At 38.1% G+C, this 24,238-nt stretch overlaps 2 protein-coding genes across 7 annotated transcripts in view; both read right to left on the bottom strand.

Annotated features, from left to right (window-relative positions):
- The window catches only part of eif4g1b (eukaryotic translation initiation factor 4 gamma, 1b), a 36,892-nt gene extending 27,711 nt beyond the window's left edge, over positions 1-9,181 (bottom strand). For 4 of the 6 annotated variants that reach the window (XM_032590634.1, XM_032590635.1, XM_032590636.1 and 1 more), the window contains exons 1-5: positions 9,131-9,181; positions 3,682-3,738; positions 3,476-3,597; positions 2,675-2,761; positions 1,975-2,007 (exon numbers count right to left, since the gene is read on the bottom strand). In XM_032590634.1, the coding sequence (XP_032446525.1) occupies positions 1,975-2,007; positions 2,675-2,761; positions 3,476-3,550 (195 nt within the window). In that variant the 5' untranslated portion in view covers positions 3,551-3,597; positions 3,682-3,738; positions 9,131-9,181. Of the gene's footprint in view, positions 1-1,974; positions 2,008-2,674; positions 2,762-3,475; positions 3,598-3,681; positions 3,739-9,130 lie in introns of those variants that run through there. The other 2 variants (XM_032590637.1, XM_032590633.1) reach the window with 2 other exon arrangements.
- Positions 9,182-11,185: 2,004 nt separating this feature from the next.
- Positions 11,186-24,054, bottom strand: psmd2 (proteasome 26S subunit ubiquitin receptor, non-ATPase 2). The gene is made up of 21 exons (XM_032545460.1): positions 23,932-24,054; positions 22,198-22,254; positions 21,943-22,107; positions 21,296-21,417; positions 20,508-20,732; positions 20,246-20,404; positions 19,939-20,083; positions 19,637-19,697; positions 18,731-18,877; positions 18,502-18,608; positions 18,076-18,203; positions 17,235-17,322; positions 16,987-17,149; positions 16,768-16,869; positions 16,511-16,662; positions 14,829-14,912; positions 14,421-14,589; positions 14,118-14,212; positions 13,886-14,012; positions 13,642-13,760; positions 11,186-11,912 (listed from the first exon to the last, which is right to left on the bottom strand). The coding sequence occupies exons 1-21, from the start codon at positions 24,052-24,054 to the stop codon at positions 11,730-11,732; spliced, it is 2,721 nt and encodes a 906-aa protein (XP_032401351.1). The 3' UTR covers positions 11,186-11,729.
- Between the last annotated feature and the right edge of the window lie 184 nt (positions 24,055-24,238).

Raw genomic sequence — 24,238 nt, 5'->3', positions numbered from 1 at the left:
TCCATCCTACTATCACTTGTGAATAATACATCAAGATACCTGAACCCTTCCACATAAGACAGACTGACCCCATGGAGTGAGTAGTCCTCCTGTTATTAGATAAGAAGCATGAGGTCAGACTTAGAGGAGCTAATTATTATCCCGGCAGCTTCCCATTCAGCTGCAAACTGCTCCAGAAATGGACGATGAAAGACCCAGCTTTCAGCTTCAAGGCGCAAACAAAACCACATCATCTGCACAAAGCTCATTTGAGACCCAAAGTAAACACACTTGTCTCCATGCCTACACCTGGAGATCCGGCCCATGAACGTCTCATACACAATGGGGAACAAAGAGCAGTTTCCCAAACTTTGACCTTAAAATGCTCACACTTTGAGCTTTTTAGACTATACTGAGCATCCCATAGTTGTCTAGGGTGATGTTGTTTTAAGTCTTCTCCAGTTCAACATGTGGACCAAACCAAAAGGTTTAGTTCACAGTTAAAGACAAAAATGGAACAACTGCGACTGAAGTTGGTGAAATATTTTCATATCTCGCGCTACTTTACATTCTGTAATATTTTATCTTTTTGAAATCAGCGGACTAAAAGTGAAAGAACACAAATAAGTACATTGCCAAACTAAAGAATACCAGTAAGCATAAAAATGTTGCCTACTGTCGAGATATTTCTAAATGGAAACAAATTCTGGTGGATCACCCAAATAGTGAAGCTAAATATTTGATTCAAATGTAAATGTTTAAAAAGGTTTTTAAATTCTACCATTTTGCTCTTTGTAAAGCCACTTTGACAGCAAAACAGCCTGATGTCAGATAACTGGCTGAGGTATTTGCCGAGCCTGCAGCAGGCTATTTAACAAGCTTTTGTTGCCTGATGTTTAATGTAGTGTTCAAAATAAGCACCACCTTAAAAACAGTCACTTTTGGTAATATTCAAGCTATAAGTCTTTTCTGTAGCCAGAAATGCTTTTAAACCAATATATTAATATTTATTTAGTGTAATGGAGGAGTTTAACAGAACTCACTTTAATCAACTAGATGTTTGACAGTGGGAAACAACAGGTGGTTCTCTGCTCTACATAAAACAGATGAAAACTTTGGCACTTTCTCTAGCAACTCAAAGGAAATTTAATAAAGATAGCACATTAGTTGGTGTTCTCGAACCAATGGTATACCTCCCCATGAAGGATGTTAATCAAGGCACTTCTCTAAAAAGGAAACAACTTTAGTTTCATAAAACTTATTTACCCTGAACCCTTTCACAAGGATTTACGCTCGAAGACGGATTCAGGAAATATTTTTCTTCAAATATAACACTATATGTGCGAGAGCTCATGCAACCTTAGTTCAAACTTCCAAACTGAAGATTTGGGAAAATCTCCAAACCACAACCTAAATACCAAGACTGAACTCTAACTTTTAAAAGATGGTAAAGATGTCTGGTTCAAATAAAAAAAATTATCTGAAGTGGAAACTTATTTAATACGGTTTATTTCAAAGTGTTTGGGTTTTCCCAGTTTGAGATATTCCAATTGATTTAATGAATTATTCTTTGATCTTTTGTTCTGTCAGGTTGACTCCAAACCTTCTCCAAGCATCACTTACCACACAGTGTGCTATCGCTAAGATGCCAAACCCTTGCTATTACTAAACACAACTTAAGAAGAAATCTTTTGGTGAAGCTGATAAAGGAGTGTGATCACCGGGATCACACTACTGAACCCATACGAATGTCTGAAGCAACTTTGTCTCTGTTTATAATCTGCGGTTAGAAGTCCTTGCCAGGATTTGAAGTAAATCATGAATTTGTGCAAACATAAAAGCATGAATCGTAGTGTTCCAGTTTTAATGTAATACAAGATTCTGTTCTGGTTTTTTATGTGTTTTATTCGTAAAACAAGGGAAGGGTTAATTCTCAACTCCTTTGTAATCATTTGATTCCCACCACCCGATGTTTGTCAGCTGTGCTGTTAGTACCTGTTGGTGTAAAGGTCGGGGCCCGGGGGCAAACTAGAGGAGGAGGAGAGGCAGACAAGACAGAGGTTAAAGACAGAAGCTCAAAGTTCGTGCATGACTCTCCATTTACAGTTTTCCCCTGTACATTCACATCTGATCTCCAAAACAACAAGAAAAGTGAAAAGCCAACATTCTACTATAAAACATGAGCAGGAAGGTCAGAAAAACCACCACTATTATAACTCCCAACTGTTAACTTCTTTTTAACAAATAAAAACTAGATATCAGATGTCCCCTAGGAGTGATGGATACATATTAATTACCTTAACGCCCCAATTCAGCACCAAGTGAAAAGCACTCCAATTCTACAAAGTCATGCAAGACGAAATGAGCTGTGAAAGAGTTAAATCATGCAGATCGGATCAAAATGAGCTTAGAAGATTAACACCAGAAGTGGTGAGGAAATGTGAGAAGAAGCCATGAGAACATAGACAACCTGAAACATTAAACACATCAGTTCTATACTGTTTGTTCCTTTTATTTCCAATAGAAAGAGAATTATATTGATATATTCCCTGTCTTATGACACTTTTTGACTGAGCAAGCCTTGCTGAAGAAGAGAGAAAAAGCTTGGCTCATTGATGTGAAAGGAAAAGTTATCCTTTCAGGGTTTCAGAAAAGCATCACTATAGGTAAGGGGCAGGTCAGCGGTCAGTCCTACCTGTCGAGGCGGTGGCGTGGGGTTCATCTGTGGAGGTGCTGCGGTTGCGAACACAACAGAAGAAGGCTGCCCAGGGGGGAATGAGGGCTGCAACACAAGGAAATAGACATAAACATGAGAAAAACTGGAAAAGGAAGGCTGCGCTGAAGTTTATGTTCACACTGCAGGTATAATAACCCTCTTTCTTAGATATATTGAAAGAAAATTGATAGAAACATCAATATCTTAGAGCTTCACACAATACGAAATCACAATTGTTTTACCAAGAACTGCTCTTAAAGCCTCTTAAATGATAGATTATTATGAATTTTGTTGCTACCAATGGACAACATTCAGGAAGGAGTTGAACAAACCCAATGTAAGGAGTGAATGCTGCACCTCTGTTAGAATCAGAGAAATGCCTCATAAATCTCTGTTTTTTCTCACAGGTACGCCAAAGATCCAGCACGGCGCCGGAGTGTTATCAGTCCTGAATATTATATTAAAATATAGATGCTCCATTATTTAATTTCATCACAGCTGAGATCAGACGCAGAGTCCACTATGACCTACCCACATCATCAACCCAGCATGCTTTGCACAGGTGAAAACATGGCAACCTCAATAGGCAAAAAATATAGCAAACATGCAAATTTTGAAGTAATTGTGATTTTTTTATAAACCATTAACAGCAACTTTTAGGTTATAATAAAAATTACAATATATTTAGGCCAACATGATCAACTGCTTGGATTTTTTTCTCATCTGATGAACCTCAGTGATATTAAACTCTATGAATTTCATGAGTCCATTGAGACTTACCTGTGAAACACCAGGGGAGGAATCAGGGTGAGGGGCAGAGGGGAGTCCTGTTATAGGCTGTGGTGCTTTATTCATTTCATGGGGTTCTGCATGGGGAGGCAGATGTGGACCTGTGTAAAAGTCTAACAAAATAGAAAACAGAAGGCCTCAGATGGTGCAATAAAAAGGTTAAGATGTGTTAAAAACAACAATAAAAAAAGACTTACATTTATGATTTTCCTTTTAGGTCCAAAGAGTAGTTTCTGTGTGGAAGAATATTTTTCCTGAAAGACAGAAAAACTCATATTAATGACAATGTTCTGGCTTCATGTACATTTTCAACACTTAACAGCATTTAATTACTTGTTTCTCAGTTGATTAAAGAGCAAAAACACCACTGACCACAAACAAGTAGATAAAAAAAATGCCCTATGTTACATTTTTGTGTTTCCAAACACAAACGCTCAAACCTCATGGCTGCAGTGACATGTATTTAACTTTTTAAAAACTGCCTCACTAATTGTGCCTATGAATATGAAACTTCTACTCCAATCTGCTCACCCTCCACCCTTACTGACAAAACAAAAGAAAGCAACAGTGTAAAAGCCATGAGTCATGGTAATATAAGGGTGTTTTTTTTATAGGAAATCACACTGCAGAAGGGACTATAACCCCTGATTTTTTCATAACTATACCCACACAAACAAAAAGAATGGCATGACTACATTTGCTTTTAACTGAGTAATAGTTTCCATTCATTCAGCCAGATGGCATCACCGGCTTAGACAAGACGCTGGTGAAGACATTAACATTTAAGGTTCTGCAGTTATTGATTCAAGCAAGATATAAAGACAGGATAAAACCGTTGAACTGTTGGGGAAGAGAACAAACAGCACCAGTCAAAGTCTAAATCACACTTCCCAGGCCATGTAGGGACTGGAAAGAAAATAAAATATTAAATAAATAAACAGGGCTGAATGGGATCAATAAAAGACAGAAACTGTCTCATGGGCTTTCCTCTGGTGAACTGGAAACCACACAAATAAAACCTATTGGATTTGGAGCACAACGCTAAGCAAACTTGTCTAACCAATTAAACATTTAACCATCAGACATTTATGTATGCAGCACTAAAAAAAAAAAGTTTGAAGAGAAAGTGAAGCAAAGCTCCCACTGCACTCCACATCTCACTGTGCTGCTTTCACACGCCGTCCTGTCATCTGAGCCGCCTCAACATGCGAGCACCACAAGGGTCCAGACACCCCCATTTCAGAAACATGCTCCTCCAGCTATTGCATAAGCATAATGACCCAGTAATGGAGAGTGGCGGAGCACCTGTTTGCTGCAGACAAACTCAGATTAATGCCTCTTCAAATGCAAACATAAATACTACATTGGCCTCGCTGCCTGAGCTGCATTCAGCCACAGTAAAAAATCTTTGCATTAAACCAACTCTGACTGTCCACATTTGACTTTACTTAATTCCTCAGAAAACTTTTCATTTTCATCCCGTTTCAAGCTGAACAATAAAGAGGTCAGTTTTGAACTCAAGATTTCAGTCTTTCTCTGGTCAGTCAGCACACCATACCCCAATTGTGCTGCATTCCTTTTGTATAGCAGTAATATTTTTGAAACAGAGATATGATGGACTAAAAAGCATAAAAGTAATCCTCCTGCAAAAACTGTCTGAAAGCTATCCAAACAGGAGCACAGAGGTGCTTTTATTGCACCTCAAAATTTCAAAGTGATACAACTGCTGTCACAGAAAAAGAGAAGAGAAGGAGTGGAAGAAAGGAGAATGAAAAGAAGAAAAAGAAAACAATAGAAAATCTTGCAATGACGATATCAGGTGCGATAAATCCTTATTTTCTTCTGATGCCATGAGATTACATCCAACTGGCTAAATGTTACATCAGCATGAAAAATGCTAAATCATAACACTGTTATGTTAGTTAACAATGATGGCACTCTCAACACTCCTTTGTGATATGAACATTGCCTTCACTGATACTGGAAAGAAAACATATTGAGCAGCCTTACATCTAACAACAAGCTAATGTGGTAGAGGTGGCGGGTTGCACAAGAAGAAAAAAGAAGCAAAAGCAAAGCTTTATGATATTATGGTGAGCTTGTGTCACATGGATATAAAACGTCTATGTGTCATATTCACTCATTCACACTGGTAAGATTATTGCTTTAAAGAAAACAGCCTGAAGATAATTCATCTCGATTCGGTGATCTTACTGCATCGACATCAGTCATTTGAAACCTCATGTGCAGCGAAGGCTGGACAATGAATAAATAATATATATTGCAATAGACATGTGATCAATATCAATAGATCATGCATCACATGGAATATTAAATAGTTTCACAGAACTACAATACTAAACCGCACAGTATTCTGGGGAATGTAGGCAGAGGAAAGACTTTAGCCACTCAACAGCTAAAACAAGGTTGGTGGCTTCAACTAACTCGCTCATTCAATGGTTACCTAGCAACAACCTGTTGATTAATTTGTGAAGCAGCAGTTTCAGGGTTTCCCACTGTGCCTAAACTGCACAAAAACAAAACAATTGCGTGGTGGAATAACTGGATAAAAAAGGAAAGACCGTGCCACCAGTATGGTAGCATTTCTGATATTTAAAACAAAAATGTATCTATAATTATTGATAGACTGATATGAAACATGTCATTATATATTTTTCAGCCCAATCTGTACTCACTTGGCAGTGAGTACAGATTACTAGTGAGTACAGAATGAAATCCAAGTAAGAGTAGATATGAAGCATTTATTAGGAGAATGAAACTGGGTGGTGACAATAATAAGCCTGTGTTCTTCAGCTAGACCTGACACTTAAAACTTGATGCATTCCAATCAGTACATACTACTCCTGAGCAATAACATTTTTTTTTTTTCTGTGTGCAAGTTATTACTAAGGAAAGATCCCAAGTTTGTTATCAGAACAACCTGTTGATTAATTTGTGAAGCAGCAGTTTCAGGGTTTCCCACTGTGCCTAAACTGCACAAAAACAAAACAATTGTGTGGTGGAATAACTGGATAAAAAAGGAAAGACCGTGCCACCAGTATGGTAGCATTTCAGATATTTAAAACAAAAATGTATCTATAATTATTGATAGACTGATATGAAACATGTCATTATATATTTTTCAGCCCAATCTGTACTCACTTGGCAGTGAGTACACCGCCAAGTACTCACTGTACTTGGCGGTGTGAGTAAGAGTAGATATGAAGCATTTATTAGGAGAATGAAACTGGGTGGTGACAATAATAAGCCTGTGTTCTTCAGCTAGACCTGACACTTAAAACTTGATGCATTCCAATCAGTACATACTACTCCTGAGCAATAACATTTTTTTTTTTTCTGTGTGCAAGTTATTACTAAGGAAAGATCCCAAGTTTGTTATCAGAAGTTTTAGCTTCTGGTCTAGAACCCAAACAATGCAGATAACTTTGTCATTAAGTTTTGGTTTCGTCTTCCTGGCTTTAAAACAACTCCTTCTAGAACTGATGACACAATCAACTCTTCAATAAGTGATCCAATAGAAATCTCAGTTTTGAAATCAGTTCACAGCTCCTGACTCACAGAGCTACAAATACAAAAACAATACCATTATAGTGTTATCTCAACTACTCTGATGAATATAGCCAGCAATCAACAGTGAATAATCTATTTAAGTGAATGACAAACTATTGACACAGTCCACAGTGAAAAGGATTTGCATGCAGTAAACATTATGCCTCGGCAACTAGGCATCACAACACCTGTCATCATATTCCTCCTCTCCCTCCACCATCCTTCAAAGTATTTTGCCAGAGCCCACTCATGCATGAACTCAGGGCATGTGGCAACAAAACTGTGACAGCCTGGTTCTGACACACCATACATTTGTGCTGTGATAAAATCTCTGCTGTGAGATTCTGGTTGAAGCATGCCTGACATCCCTGCATCACAATGGCGGTTGTTTGCCAACAAAGAAAGACATATTTGGGGTAAACATCTCTATATGTTATGCAGAGTAAACAACGTCCATTTTGGACTCACATCTCCTGCTAGTGTCACATGTCTGCAGTGTTGAACATCAGGATCATCACTTCTGCAGCAACAAATAGCTCAAAAACGAACATTTAAGCCTTCTGTTCTCACCAATCTCAGTACATTATGGTTCAAACAACCATCACCAACACGTATTTAATGTAAAGTGAGGGCATAGCTGTGTTATGACACAGGGGCGTGTCTGTCTACGTGCAAGCAATGCGTTACGATGACATCTACTAACGTGCCTTGGCGTTAAATTCATTCATAAGAAGCACTTTTACCAAACATAAGCGCCTGTAAACAAGGAGCAGGAATGCCGGGCTGTTCCGAGCTCTGCTCAGCGCCCGGTTAGCCATCATGCTAACTTTCCTAGGCCCAACCTGGATTCACCACGTGGTTCCTCCCGCTGTTGGCGCGATACGCCGCCCAGCAGCCGGCTTCACGCCAACCACGCCTAGGCCCGTTTTTAGCTATGACAACCATGCGTGTCTCAAAATATGAATCCTGTCAAGCCAAGAATTAGCCAGAGGTGATAATCAATAAAAGATACCACTGACTGAAGTGAAAGCTCTTGATCGGTACTCAGTGTCTTCTCACTGGCGAAATATTAACATGATCAGCGCTGCACATGATAGCACCAGAATCACAAAAGAATAGTGATTGTTTTCTTATTTCGCACCCTAACACACACCTGCCAACGCTGCCAGCCTTTGCAGCAGCGTCCACTGTTGCAATGCTGCAGATGCGGTATCCCAGATGATGCTCAAATGAAATCCAACATTTACAGACTCCTTGTCCTGCTTTGCCCCCGCTCAGAGGGCATCGCAGTTAGCAAAACTTCAAGAACGGTACAAAAGACGATAAATACACTGAAGCTTATTTAAAATACACGTAACATGATATATTTTTTCGTGTTTTATCTTAAAACGAGCGCACAGAACAGTTTGTCTCGTGGACAGATAACAGAGTCGGACTGTGATGTTTGGATTCCTCACCGTAGAAACCACACGTCTCAGATTGCTGGCACCAAAATTGCATGGTAATCAAATGGCTCCGGCTACCAAATCATCACAGGCATGTTCTGGTCTGAAACTGTTCCAGATTTTTGTTTTAAACACAAACTGTGAAACGTATGTCCCTTCACTTTCTGCCACAGCTAAAACAAAAAGGGTACAATCAAAGTGGTTTAACAGCTAGCGATGTAGTATACGGCTGGATAGCTACAGTATAAATAATGCTAAGCACTGATGCTACTGTCAGTCTATTTCTTCGTATATGTAGTGTATAGCACAGATTATCCATCAGGTCACATGAGTAAGGACTCGTACTGGTAGTACGCTGTAGTGCTAGCTTGCTAGTCAGCGTAGCCCCTAGCGAAGAAAGAACACCCACGTCGTCTAGCAAGCAATGCTAACTAGCGCTAGCTAATCCCTGAAAACAGCAGGAGCAGCAGTCAGCACTCTACAAAGTCCCACCACAGAGCAATGTGCCGGGAATAAAACTATGACACTGACATTTAACTTATCCCCAGATAGTCAAAGTCAATATCCTGTGGTAGATATAAGAAGAACTAGATATTTTAATGAAGAATTTGGCCGAGGACCGCGGTGTTACCTTTCTCTCCTTGAGTCCGCAGAGCCGGACGGACGGAAAGCTCCCCGGAAGCCGGTAGCTACTAATTCCGGCCAAAACTAGTCACGTGAAAATGTCCCAGGCAGTAATCATTCATCCGCACTATGGATACTTTCATATCAGCAATAATCTTTCTAATAAGTATTAATGTGCTTAAAACTGAGAAAGTGTCATCTTATGTTTACAGGTTCAAGCTCCAAAGTTTTAATGGAAATTTAAAAGTAAACAAAGGACTTCAGGAAAGTGTTCAAAAATGGTATTCCAAAGATTATTTTGGGATTCAGTCCTTACTTTGGTTAATTTAGTAACTCTTTATGCCTGCCACCGTTTATTAGTTTAATGCAGTTTACACCAATCTGTCAAAATCCAAGTTAGCTGGGATCTCCCTCTTGTCTTCTGGCAAAGTATGTTATACTAATAGAAGAAAGATTTCAAACATGTCTTGTGTATGAAAAGCTTAATTGTATCAGTGACAAAGTTGATACAATTTTGGTTCCTTCGCTGGGATATTACAACTTTGTATTGTGCCAGCCTCATTATAATCAAATCTATTTTGAATGGGATGGCTTTCTACTTTTCTTCAGCTAGTTTTTGAGATAGAAACTATGGTTCCCATATGGATTGGTAAATACTAATCCTTTTTTTAAAAAAAAGCTGCATCCCAAATATGTCAGCAGGTCAGGGACATAAAAAGTAATAATAATATTGAGATTGAAGACAGTATTCTGACTAAGAGATACTGTAAAAATTCAGAGAAAAACATTAGACGTATGAAATTAAACTCAGATTTCTTTTTCTTCAGTGGCCCCAATCTCTCTTTCGTATCCATTGCTTGTCAGGATATCCAGGCAATGGAAACAAGCATAATTTAGAATATGAGCCAGGTATTCCTTCACATTTTTCATTACAAAGTTGCATATTTTTGCAGTCAAATTTCAATATTTTCCTTTCAAATTTGATAGAAGCTGGACATTTAAGTTCAAAATACTAACTTTAAACCTGCTCGTGTCATATCTTATCTGAAGGTTCCACTGGTTTTGTGGCATTTATAGACCAGGTTAAATTAATTTTATAAAAAACTCTGCAACCTTCATTTTTTTTGTAAAAACTTCCTTGCTTGGGTTAAATGTTTTTGCATTTTGACCAGATTTAAGAACCATAAATCCACCGCAGCATAAATTTAAAGTTGTCTAGATCCAATAGTTTGTTAAATTACATTCTGAGATTTATTAATGCTAGTGCTAAGATAAAAAAACTAAGAGTTGAGGTGAATCAAACAAAAAGCACTCAGTTTAAAAATCAATGCACTATTAAACAAAATTAATACTGTTGCTGTTCTTTTTTTAGTCTTGTCTTCCAAATAGTCAATACCTTCATGTTTAGTTTTTCCTTTTATTTCTCCTCTGGGGTGAGCAGCATGGAATCTTGTTTTATCCTGAAAAAAAGAAATCCATAAAAATATTTAGAAAATATTTTTCCCCAAATAAAAAGTTTAACGTAATGTATCATAACTCAAAACACACCTTATCCATTTACATAAGATACCAGTTTCAATTTTAAGCAATGAAACTGATTAATGCACACTTATGAGTAGTACAACATAGAATTTTGAGAATTCAACTAAATTCAGAAGTAGCTTATCCTAAAGGAACACAAAATGCCTTAAATCATATAATCAAAGTACCTTTAAAGACTCGTTGTGGATGCTGTCTGTGGGCAGGAAAGATCACCAGAAGCAGCCAGTCTTGCAACCAATCTGAAAAGGCCCCTGACTAAAAACTGTTGCTCTGAGACAGTCTCAAAATGCAAACAACTCCATATCCAGAAAGCAGAGATAATATTTAACATGTCCTGGACACAACATATTGGCAAGCACAGCTAATCCACCTCATTTGGTTTTTCTGCTCCTCTTTAAATCTTTCTGGTCTTATGGTTAGAGAGATGTTTAAGTTGTGGATATAATCCTGGACAATTATGATTGATGGAACAAATGGTTTAAAAAAAGCTTACATAACAAACTACAAATTCACACAATCATTACATTTCCATAGAGCTGTTTTTATTGTTGATTTAACCTTTTACAGCACTGTAACAAAAGAAAAAACAAACAAAAAAGAAAACAAAAGAGATGTAGAATACATAACTTTAAATGCTCTAGTTACAAAAGTTGGCCAAGGACGTCTGCTAATGAAAATACCTGATGTTCAATCAGGATCGGTTATTCATGACTGAAAACTTTACAGGAGAGTGACACAGGTTCCATCTCAATAAACTGGTCCCAGGTCAGTCAAAGAACTGGGTCAGCATGTGAGGAGGAAGTGGATCAAAATTAAAGCAATGTGAAAACCACTTGGGTTGAAAAGGATGAGGTTCCAATTTATCCTCCTTTTTATAGCGCTCCAACCAAACACACCCCATCCATCCATGTTAAAGAGTGCTGGAGCTGGGCAACAGACAACAAATGATGATGGGCTTGTTTTGAGTCCTTTCAGCAATGCAATCAACAACCAAACAACAACTGCCAATAGCCTCGAAGGACAACCCTCAGACACAAGGAAAGGCCAGAGAAAACGGGTGCAGTCTAGGTCTCGTAGTTGGGGTTCTTGCGGAGGATAACAAATCCCTCCAGGATTGGTGTGACGGGGAGGTATTCCTCTGTGGCCAGCTCCGCCCTCTCGCCGTGAGCCAGCAGAACTGGTGTGGTGTGAGTCTGGAAACCTGTGATGGCCTTGGGTTTGCCTGCCTGACCTACAACATCTACAGCCTGTGGGGAAAAAAAACCAACAAACATGCGATTAATTTTCATTTTCTTCCAACCTCACTGTCCAAAGGTTAGAGTATATCAAGTTTAGAAGCTGGTAAAGGCTTTTGAAAGTGAAGTCATAGATTTTGGTACCAAAAAATATCTTGTTTTATTTAAATCACCAGGAGAACAAATCAGTCCATAGGAGAGATTTGTTTAGAGTATCAGATTAAAATAGAAAGTACTATAAAACAGAAAGTGATATCTAGAAGCTCACTGAAAAAAAAAAAGAACAATCAGAGACTTACTCCCCCTGACCCCCCAAAAAGCACACATTATTCCTAAGCACCAACAACAGCACTCTTTAATTGCATGCTATTACTGATTTAAAGAAGTTAGCTATTGTTGAAATCTGAAACAATACAGCTAAAAGAAAAAATAACAACTATATAAAAAGAAAAGTTTTCTTTTTTTGAAATGCTATTCAGGAAAGATCAATATTGTTCAACAGATAACAGCAAAGCTGAAAACTGGAGCTTTCGACTTGTGTTGTGAAACATTCTCTAAGCCTTTTGGAAATAAGGATTCTCTGAAGGTAACAAACAAAAAGACTGCTGTATAATACACAACCACACCAACAGCTAATATAAAAGGCCAAAGACATTTTGAATTGCCAACTCAAAAATCCTTTAGCCTGTTAAAAAACAAGTTTTATGTCAACTGTTTTCTAACACATCCAGTATGATCTAAATTATGTTTCTAATACAAATAATTAATGATTATTTAATGAATAATCATTTATTATTTATAAGTGATTATGAATAATGAATAAGAAAAAAGGTCTGTGAATTTTAATGGGAAATTGGAATTGGCTAAGTGGTTGTAAGAATGTCAGAAGACAAGTTCATTCCGATTGATCCATCATTTTACAAATTCACAATTACATCATATTCCCACATTGATTAAATCTTAACATTTTACATCATAATCATAGTCTCAACTAACCATCAATTTAAGTAAATTTAAATCACTACTTATGATTCACAGTAAAAAGACAAAATAAATATCTAAGGAACTTATGCACGATCAGGATATTATAGAGGAGACCTGCAGCTGTCTTTTGACAAAATCTTGTTGCAAAGAAGTCTGCTTTACATTACTGATACTGGGTCAATAACACTGAGCATTTTTTTGCCATTGCTTGCAATAACTGCACATCTCCAGAAGGTTTCTTGTTAAAATTTTATGAGGTTTCTCCAAAACCCATACAAAAGGGTCAATAATCTGGGGTCAATAATTTAAATGGCTAATAATTTTGTTCCCTACATTTCTGCTACTGTGCCAAACTAATACTCCACATCTCTATATTTCATAATATACTGTGGCTGACTTGTATTCATACATGCAGATCTTTTCCTAATTTAGTGACACTGCAAACGTTACAACTCTGATGGATTTTATTTGACTGGAAAAACAAAGTTGTGCATAATTTTCTAGTGGAGAGAAAGCAATACTTAGCTTTAAAGTTTAACAAACTGCCTTCAGAATTAACTACACTGCTTTGCAAGATTAAATGTCAGTGAAACTGATTTATGCTGCCTGAAATTAAAGACCAGCTTAATAAGAAACTGTTTGATCTCCTATGAACTTGCATCCTCCCTAAAATAGATTACATCCCTTTCAAAATGTTTACAATTTGAAAACAAATTTTTTTTGTGGGTTTCGAGAGGCTAATTATTCTTGTCTTTACCTGTCCAACTCTAACAGACACAGGCAGCGGTCGCAGCTCCTCATCGAATGTAACCAGCATACGGGGCTGCATGGCAGCAACCAGGCCATAGAGGATGTAGTGAGACTTGCCCAGGATTACTGAAATGCACACAATGAACAACATGGGTTCATTAACACAGACGACTGACAAAAATATTGAATTTTCCACTGCCAACACAGTAACAAATGTGTGTGGAGAACCAAGAGAAAAAAAATAAACTCACTGTTCTTGACGTCAAGGAAGGAAACGAGCACGGTGAGTAGTCCGGCCACGGCAACCTGACTCATCAGCTGCCTGTCACTATGGTAGGGACAGAGTGTGAGTGTGCCTTTGCCCAGGTGAGTCAGACCCTGTGGACGCATTAACAACAAAGGCTCAATAGATATTCACACATACACAGTTTCCTAGAAATCCACTAACGTCTGATGAAGGCTTCACGTTGTTGTGCCACACACCTGTGCCAGTCGGACCATGAAGAGATTGTTGGGATCTTTAGCATGATACTGGGCCAGCTGTCGCAACATGGCTGCCAAGCGGGCATTGTTTGTGCCTAAAGACAGGAATTAAATTCAGCCTATACTACATTTTGAAGGGACTTTATGTAAGAAAATGAAAAAGAGCCAACTTGTAGCTGTATTAAGAGGTATTTTCTGTAAGAAATGTCAAGAATTAAAAGAAAGTCTAAGAAATGATTTCACAGATAATATTAGATAAGCAGATTCTAATATTTTTTAAACACTAATCATGCTGACACATACCACTGCCCACCATGCCCATTGCAAAGATGGAGTTATGGGAAACCTCTGGGTCAGCATCGTGAGAGAACTTGCTGAGGGTGTCCAGGATGTTCAGACGAGGGTTGGACACAGAGATGAGAGCAAGGGCCAGGGGTACTGCTCGCCTCAGGGTGGGCTCTCCATAGCGCAGCTGCAGCAGTGAAACATGAAAACATTAGCATCAATAAGAACAAAAAGTCACAACATTATTTGTCTGGTTTAAACTGATAAAAACAGCAACCCTTAGACTTATCCCAAAATAAAAATATGGTGGAAGTAAAGTGAAGTTTTGACCTAAAGATTAACAGGTATTAGCAGAAATGAGAGAGACATAATAGAACAGACAATAACGTAAAAGGAAGAAGTTATGAAAATATAAATAAAACTGACCAGGTGTCCAAATGTTCGCAGAGCCATTTCCGAACCAATTTCCTCTCCCATCGCAATCAGGGCGATGCCGAGAACAGCAACCCCCTGAAAGGAGAGAAACACATCAACATAAACCTTCTTATTGAAACTCCTGACTTACAGATCCAACAATCCAAAGATGGCGTCCAAAAAATATGAAGTAGTGTCTTGATATTTTTCATTTGATTGCTTGTGTGACCAAAGTGTGACTCGTTCACACAGCCATGAGCACTTCTGCAGCTTTTTCCCCTTCTCCTGTCTCTTTTTCCCATCCAACCCCAGTAATAATCACACTAATATCCACTATTTGCTGTGAATTAATCAATGTCAGTTGTATCTTTCTAATGTGATTGTAATGTAGTAACCAGTCATGTGATTTTTTAAAATCTTAATGTGTGCCAGGCTTTAAAGCTCTATGTATAGAATAAGCTAATCTAAATGTAAATTTTAGATTTACAGGAGGTGGTATAATACTTGTAGCTGGATGTATGTACTTTTTAGAGGAGAAAGCAGCAGCCAGAGGCTTTATGTGAGACAGTATTTCAAAGCAGACTGATAGGCGAAGGCGCTCGCTTCAACAGTCCCCCTCAAGGCTCCTAGAGGCTGTGAAAAGCACCAACAATCGGTCTGATAACACACACACACACACACGCCCACACACAAAGGGGAACCTTGTTCTATGCTTTGAATCATACTGTAAATGGGGATGATACAAGAACTCAAGCCTGTCACTTTATGTGGTTGCTCAAGTGTGAAAATGTCTGATAAAGAGCTGCTTAGACTTGTTGCCTGAAGTCAAACATTCCTTCTGAGATAAGAAATATAGTCACTTTCATCTCTATCACTTCTTATCATGATGCATTTGTGTACCTGTAAAGTGGGAAGTAACTTTTGCATTTGTTAATATTTTATTCTATCGGCAGGAAATAACACAATTTGGAAGATAAAAATGTTGCATGAGTACCTAATGAGGAAATCTTGACATACTCTTTGATGTGGAAGAATGGAGCAATAATAGGAAATATGAATGGAACATTACAGACACAACATACAACAAGAAACTTTTAGAAATTTGTGGAAGTAACTTTTGAAATTGAGCAGCAGTGATGCCTACCATCTATTGAGACGTTCTGCGATGACTGGAATCATCAGAGTATTGATAGATCAACAAGTTAGACAGACTCTGCTGTCATCAAAAAAATCTTCATATTTGTAGGATACAATGCTATATTACAGAGGATCTATTAAGAAAAAAACCCTTTTGGCAAGTTTCTGTACTTCTATTTATGCCTATACTGTTTGTAAAACAGTCCCAACACTACGTCAAAAAACAAAAAACATGTTTCCTACTAATAAGTTAATGTCTCTTGGTGTAGGGAAAATGAGCCGTTTCAGCACTTCCCCGTTACCTAATAACCATGCCAAGAAAAAGATGCCTTTCCTGCAGTCATCCAATAAGTGGAGACAAAAAATCCTGACTTGGTTAAACACATGCAGACTGCAGCCAGCAGTAAGGGAGCACAGAGCATAGACAACAATTTGGAAGAAAATTGTCAGAACGTTTGTTCCGAAAAAAATAACGGAATTGTAAAACGATGTTGATTGAAAACACTTGACGTCAAATTTGGTGTTCAACATAACAGATGACGTCAATAAATACTCACCTGGTGAGAGCCCATATCAGCAGCTGTCTCCTTCTTGTCTTTGTCTTTTTTATCTTTCTTGTCTTTGTCCTCATCCTTGTCTTTGTCCTTGGCTTCATAGTGCTCACTGCAGATATGGAGAAGCTGCTGCACTTTCAGCACATTCCCAGATCCTAGAGGGACAGAAGCAGTTTTTTAGGCTTAATCAGTTGCTATATGGTATATGTATCCACATATTAACACAATAAAAAAAAAAAAAAAGAATAAAGAAAGCTTACCTGCATACGCACAGATGTCCACTAATGTGTTAGCAAAGCTACGGAACGGTTCAGGAACAACCTGCAGAGCTGCCAGGGTCGTCTCAATTGCTTCCCCTTTACCTGAGGACAATAAAATGACCCCCTTTAGTCAGAAGCGTAGTTTAAAAAAGTGATTCAGTCTGCAAATCTTCACAGTTTGCATTCAATCATTTTATTCTCCTCACACTGTGAGCATACCCAGGTGATTGAGTCCCAAACCCAGAGGCAGCCAACGAGCGTAAGTGTCCTTCAGCTCCTGTTCGTTCTTCTCCATGATGGTTTGGACGATGGTGGAGGTCACGTCACCGTTACATGACCCCACCGCTATGATGCCGCACGCCAGTGCTGTCACGCCAACCACCTTCACATTTTACACAAGCACTTCAACGGTACTGAACTGATACCCAGTAAAATAAACGGTGGTCTAAATTGACTTTTAGTTGTACCTCCATGCTTGATTTGGAGTCTCCCATGACAGGAAGAAGCAGGGAGAGGACGTCTTCTCTGTTGGAGCCTGCATAAGCAAGACCCAGTCTGCAAGCAGAGAGAGTAAAAAAAAAAGAAAAAAAGATGTTAATCTGTACATCTACGTTATGCAAGGGCTGGGCGATAAATTGATATCATCGATTAATTAAATTTTTGTTTTTAAAGATTTTGTTTTTGGAAAATCTGGATTCTTTTTCACCAATGCACTCCTGGAGTTTCCATAGTCTAGAGTGATGTCAGCACATTAAAGGCCTACCATCTTGTTAGCTTTGCAGCTTTTATTTATTTGAACTTGGAATTTATGTCAACTCTATGACGGAAGATTAGGGCCAGGCTAAGATTTTTATTTTTTTATTACGAGGAAAGTCATATTACCAGAATAAAGTTGTAATATTAGGAGAATAAAGTAGCAGTTTTATGAGAATTCATTTGAGATAAATAAATAAAAAAATTTAAATGAGGAATCTTGAGCATCAAGTCAAGTTAGACTTTGGCATAGGTTTTACAGCTAATACCTAATCTTTTAACGCGTCAGCATAAAATTATTATCAGTAGTACATCTTTGAAACAATTATGCGATCGTGCTAGATCTTTCTGCTAGTATTATGATTTTATTCGTGCAATTAAATAAAAATGATCATAACCTGCCCCTAATAAGGGATGGTTAAACTATTAGCCACTTTTAAAAATTATTTTCTGTCATCTGTAAATTATTTTTTAGAACAGAAAGCAAGCAAGAAAAAAAAATCTGCTCTGATATGAATAAAAACATAAAATTTCTCCACAGACAGGCAGCCTTACCCAAAGATGGCGCCTATCCTCATGACGTTGCTGTTGTGGAGAACGTAGTCTGAAAGCAGGGCCAGGGCTGGGTCACACTCGTTCCTCACACCAGAGTTCACAATACCACAGGCCAGGAGCGCACCAGACTGCAGAGCACAAAGACAGAAATGACAGTTTATCCATGACGCAGTTTCACTGCTAGTGCCAACATAAAGCCCGGCTGAGCAGGCAGTGCCAAAAACAGATGTGAGGATAATCTGACTGTTTAAGCCACATTCAGACATGCTGTTTAAAGTTGATTCTGATGCCACTTGTAAGTTAAAAGGTTCTAATTTTATAGACTAAATTTGTCAAAATCCTCAATCCCTTTTCAGGTCAATTTTCAAATATATAAATTCAAAACCAAGCCTGTTACAATAAGCAATTGCATGTGCCCCATTATACCTTAATGTAGTCCTCAGAGGAGTAGAGGTATTTGTCAATCTGAGTCAGACCACCGTCCACGTCCCAAAGCAGGATCATACCCAGAGAAGCAGCAGCACTCAGCATGCCTGAGGACATTCAGTTTTTAAAAATTAACAAGCAGCAGCTCAACGAATCTACTAAAGACAATCAGTATTACAACAACAAATGTGAAAAATGTTGTATGTATGCTTGGTGTGTGTTCCTCTACCATGATCTTTGTTCTTGTACAGCCACTTGTTGCCATCATCTGTGAGCAGCTTGTCCTGTCCGAAGGCTGCGTTGACGAAGCCGTTCACAAAGGAAGAGGCCAGGTTCATACGAGCCGAGTCCACCTGGGAGCCGCTGCCGCCAAACCCTGTCACATGTCGCACAGAGGTGAGCAAACACAGAGCGGGTTCAACTGAAAAATAATTCTGATCACATGAAAGAAATGCAGCTTGTTAAATCACAGCTCCAATTGTTTTCATGTTTGATAACTCAAATTTCTAGAGTTCTCAGGGCTTTTCAAGCTAAGGTTTAGAGTAGTATTGGATGGAAAATATTTCTATTTTGTGCTGATTTTCAAATTGGAAAAATAAGCAAGGAAGAGCAGAAAATGGAGGGAATAATGAGTGGATTATTTTCCAGACTTATCTAAACTGAATAGGAGCCCTGACAATTTCTTTTTTAAATGTCAAACAAGCTTCAGGCCCATTTATAATTAATTTATTCCATGAAATTTACACACAGCCTAAATCAAAAGGCAAAAACAAACATGAAAAAAATATTAGCTCTTGTGATTGTTTTATGTAATATTTTTGATGGAATGCCCATAAGAGAGTAATAATAATGGTACAACACATTTTTCAAATTTTCTCATTATTGGGTCACAAACATTTCCTTTTTTGTCTTCATTTTCCAGAAATATGGACATTTGGAAAATGCATTTCGTCCCTTTGCAAGAAACTGTGGTTCTTTAATTTTTCTACAAACAAAACACATTTTGTAGCACTAGCTGATGAGTCAGTTTTCAGAAAGTTGTGTAATGTTTGCAGTTCTTGGCAAATTTTAAGCTGGACAAGCAGTAAACATGGCTCTCTGTTATAGTTGATAAAATACTGGGAGTTAGACTCACTGTTGTTTTCCAGGTGGGTTTTATAGATGTCATCTGGGACTTTGGGTTCCATGATATCCAGCTGGAATAAACAAAACACTTTGTATTAAATAAAAGTCAAACATAAATAGACAAGGTGATTAGCACAGAATCTGATCTCTAACACTAGTCTTCAAATTCTTAGTATCAACCTGCATGTGATTTAAAATCTACAGATTTAAGGTGTATATCTCTTGGAAGTAATGATAAACCACTTCCCAATAAAGTACAAAGAAAAACGTCAGTAACTTTTTATAAAACACGTTGCGGCCACCATCTCCTACCTCTCTGGCCAAGGCCAAGAAGTTGCTGTTGAGCTGAACGTTGGACATGATCTCTGTCAAGTCTTCATAGTCCTCTACGTCTTCATTGAGCTCCAAGAAGACACCGTGACGGCCCAACATAAAAGCCATCTGCTTCTGGATGACTCTGCATGAAAAGGACACAAAAACTACGTATTTAGTACAAATCCACAAAGGCAGGGAGGTTTCATAACAACAAGCTAATATAACAAGTTTTCATTTGATTATTAGTTTTTTATAGCATAGTTATATTTCAGTTGGTCAACAACAAAAAATCCAGTGTCCTTACATGTCTTTGCAGGATGTGAAGATGTTTTCAACCAGCTCCATGTCGTTGAGCATCAGGGCCAGCCGCAGGGCCTCTGGGTAACGGTTAAACTTTCTGAAGATGTTCAAAGCGCACCTCAGCAGGGCGGAGTTTTCTGGCTCAGGAACATAACTCACACAGCTAAAAGAAAGAAAAACAAAAAAGACATGAATCCAAAAGTGAAGACATATATTTCTGAATATTAACTCTGTTTTCTGAGCAAAGAGCGAAAACCTCCGCTAACCTGGTAAGGTACAGGCAGACTTTTCCGTAGGCGTTTTCATCTATGTAGTCCCCCAGCATGTCCAGCCTCTCGATCTCCATCAGTAGGTCACACGCCTCATGCTCTGCGTTGTGAGCCATATTGTAGGGCACAATCTCCTTCACCAGTTTGAGCAGAGTGTCCTGCTGGGCTTTGTCATTCTCCTCCACTTCCTGCCATTCTTTTGCCACCTCACCAGCAAGGTGCCTAACAGAAACAGGAGAGAATTTGAGAATAAGCAATTGTGTTATGACTTGACAAGTCATAACACAATTTTACATAACTTTTAAAATGCTCCTTGTCTTGTACTCTGTACTGCATAGGGAACACCAGAGAAGTGCAAATAATCCAAGTTTTTAAATCTTGTTTCTCTGTGTTTAACTGAAGACTTTCTTTCCATATGTGCAGTGTCAAATATCTGATTAAAATACATAAATATGTTGATATTAATATATGCAAGTAGAAACAACACCTAATTTACTAAGAACAAATTGTTTTGAAACACTGAATGTAGAAAAAGATAAAATAGATTTCTTCTAATTCTTATTTTCTTCTTCAAAACAAACACCACAGCTTTATTATTGACCCAAACAAATGCAATTGGGATTTCCAACATAATAAGCGTTCTAATGACTACCTGATCATCCACAGATGAATAAAACAAAAGGAAAAGCAAAAAGAAACATCACAAAATCTCTGCATTTCTTTTATCTGAAGGTTTTTACATACGTAGTGATTCATATCTGAGAGAACATTATTTATTTATTTACCTGACATATTCATGACCCCAGGAGGCCAGCTCTTCCTGGGAGCCCACCAGACGGTACTTCAGACATTCCCGCTCCCCGCTCATGGTCATGGCCAATACAGACACCACATCTGCACAGAATCGCTGCAACAAAACCAGAAATAAATCATTTACCGAGATCTCTTCAAGTATGAAGATATCAATATCTGCAGCATCATGAAGATTTCAGAGCTGATATCATTGCCCTGTTTTTTTTTTTTGTTTGTTTTACACACACAAATACTACTATGTAATTACATGCATAAGAGTTTAAATTAACTATATGCTGGAATTGTTGGCGCTAGTACTCTCCTCTCACTGTTGTCAGCTTATTAGATGTTCAGCTTTACATGCAAAGTTTAATAGCAATAACAACCCCTATAAACAATCAGCTTCTGTCCTGCACTTATGATCTGTCAGAAATAAGATCAGATTCCTGTGAAGATGCAAAGGAAGCAATAAGACTCATGTTTCACATATAGCAGTTATCTCAAACCAAGACTGAACACAACTGTGCTCAATGTCCCTTGGTGGTGAAAAATAAAAAGTTAATTACAAAACAACAATTATTGGGATCATTTTGATGTTAGAATGAAATATAACCCTACAGAAAGTAAAAACGAGGCTCACCTTATTCTCTCCGGGGATCATGCGCTCGTAGATTTCCTTTAGTTTGCCATAGTGTGGGCGCAGGAATTTCAGGGGCTTTGGTACGGAGGTCATGGAGGTGGTTGAGGAGCGGATTTGTCGCCTCAGCTCTTCTAGCGCTTGACGATACAATGAGGTGTTCTTCTCCTGTTGAGAAAACAAGAAAAAAAAATATTCTCAGCTGAAGATCAAACATCCTAACACACACGCAGAAGAAAAGAAGTTTGGGATACTCACACTCAGCCTCTCCACCATCATCTCCAGATCTTCTTGTAACTGCTTGTCTTCCTCTGACTGAGAAATTGTGACAAAATTAAAAATGTTATTATAAAACATTAAAGAAGATCATTTTACAAAACAGGCAATGAAAGAAAAAGCGTCATAATGGTGCATCCATTGTGATTAATGCAGGAGAGTGACACCGTTTAGAAAAAAAGAAAATACATCCGGTCAGTTATAGTTTTACTTAATGATAAGATAAAATGATTGAGTCTTCATCATCTTTTTAAGTTATCAGTCTAAAAGCACAAAAAGACATAACAGATTCCATCAATAGTCAAAGCTGTGTTTTTACTCTTTATGGCCATGAGAAGAAGCCACAAAAAAAGCTAGTACTACTTTTTAATTTTTAACTTTTCTTTAAAATAGAAAGTACTCCTGAAATAATGCTTTTGTTTCTATTTTTGTGTATATGGTCCGTATCTCAAACTCACATTTTCCTGTGAAAGAGCGTTTTCCTCTCCACTGTTGCTACATGCATGCTCAGTATGAAAGACTGCTACAAACTCAATGACACTATGCAAGTAACTAGAATTAAAATTGAATGTATGTATTGAATGTATTATTGGACTGGTTGGTGCTATATAAATAAACTGAATTTGATTGAATTAAATTAACTCAAATAATTGCTCATCAGCAGCTGTAAACCACTTCTACAAAACCAAGTTTTTGCAGTTTTCTATCCGTACCATACAGGTGTGTGTCAATACCATGCCTAGGAGGTTGAGCCTTGCGATGCATGTCAATATTGTAAAAAACTTAGGAGCTACATCACAAACTCTGTGTACCAAAGACAGTAAAATGTAAAAGTTTAAGAAAGTGAACTAACAACAAAGTCTCTTCTCTATACAACACAAAAAGGCAGGATGACTCAGGTTTGCAAAGCTGCATTTGAATCTACCACAGCAATTTTGGAAAAATGCTATTTGAACAAATGAGACAAAATCAGAGATGTTTGACCATCATGCTCTCTCTGGAAAGTTAATGAAAAATAATCTTAAGTGTTAGAATTGCACGCCTGCTGGATTATTCTAGTTAATAAAATAATTACGTAAATTTTCTGATGAACATATCCGAGTTGACAGTAAGTGTACGTGGTCCGTAAACAGCAGACCACCCAATGGACTGAATATTTGTGGGTGACTTGTCCAATTTTACCCACTTTACTCCGACTTTCATACGCCGTGGAGTTACAAGTCACACGTATGGAAACATATAAACAAAGCAGTAACTAAGGTCAATGTGTTCAATAAACTTAAAATAATTTGACACACAGTTCATTTAATTTAACTTAAGATAAGCTTCATCACAGATGCAGTTCTATCAATACAAAGCACATTTTGCTGTGGGGTTATTGTTTAAACCCAAGCTGCTGTGTCATACAGTAAAGTTTAGCTAGTAGCACAGCTAACACACTAGGAGGGATAATGCTAGGCTAACAGTAGCTAAAGGGCTTGAACTTCAGTCATTTGTCCTGTTACGGCTGTAAGTACATATTAGTGTTAGCTTTTTAAGGGGTATGTTTACAATTCAGAAAACCAAGGTGTTTTAGATGGTATAATTAAATACCAGTGACTATGGCCCGCTATGTCGGTGTTGTCAAAGCTACGGTGACTAAGGCAAATATCTGCTCCAGCCCCTGCGCTTCTAGTTAGCACATTTTCAATGAATCACTGCGCTCCCCAAACTTACTAGTTCTTGTTCCTCCTTCTTTTCTTTTTCTTTCCCAGGGGACTGCTGTCCCTTTTCCTTATCCTTGTCCTTCTCTCCCCCCTTTTCTGTAGGCTTATTATCTTTCTTTTTTGCTTCTTCCATGGTGGTAGCTATCGGTTAGCTAGGGAACTGAGCCGACTGGTAATTGACTTCTTCTGATAAGACGGTACAGCGTCTTTACCCTTGAGCGCCCCTGGTGTTCAGTGGTGAGCTGTCTTTGCTGGTTGTGCTACTTCACGTACCATAAAAAATAGGAACTCACAGTGAATGTAATGTTTACATTCTT

The sequence above is a fragment of the Xiphophorus hellerii genome, chromosome 18 (genome assembly GCF_003331165.1).
Source record: "Xiphophorus hellerii strain 12219 chromosome 18, Xiphophorus_hellerii-4.1, whole genome shotgun sequence".
In the NCBI taxonomy this organism is placed as follows: Eukaryota; Metazoa; Chordata; class Actinopteri; order Cyprinodontiformes; family Poeciliidae; genus Xiphophorus; species Xiphophorus hellerii.
Note: the sequence above shows the minus strand (reverse complement) of the source record. Positions and strands in the feature narration are given on the sequence as shown.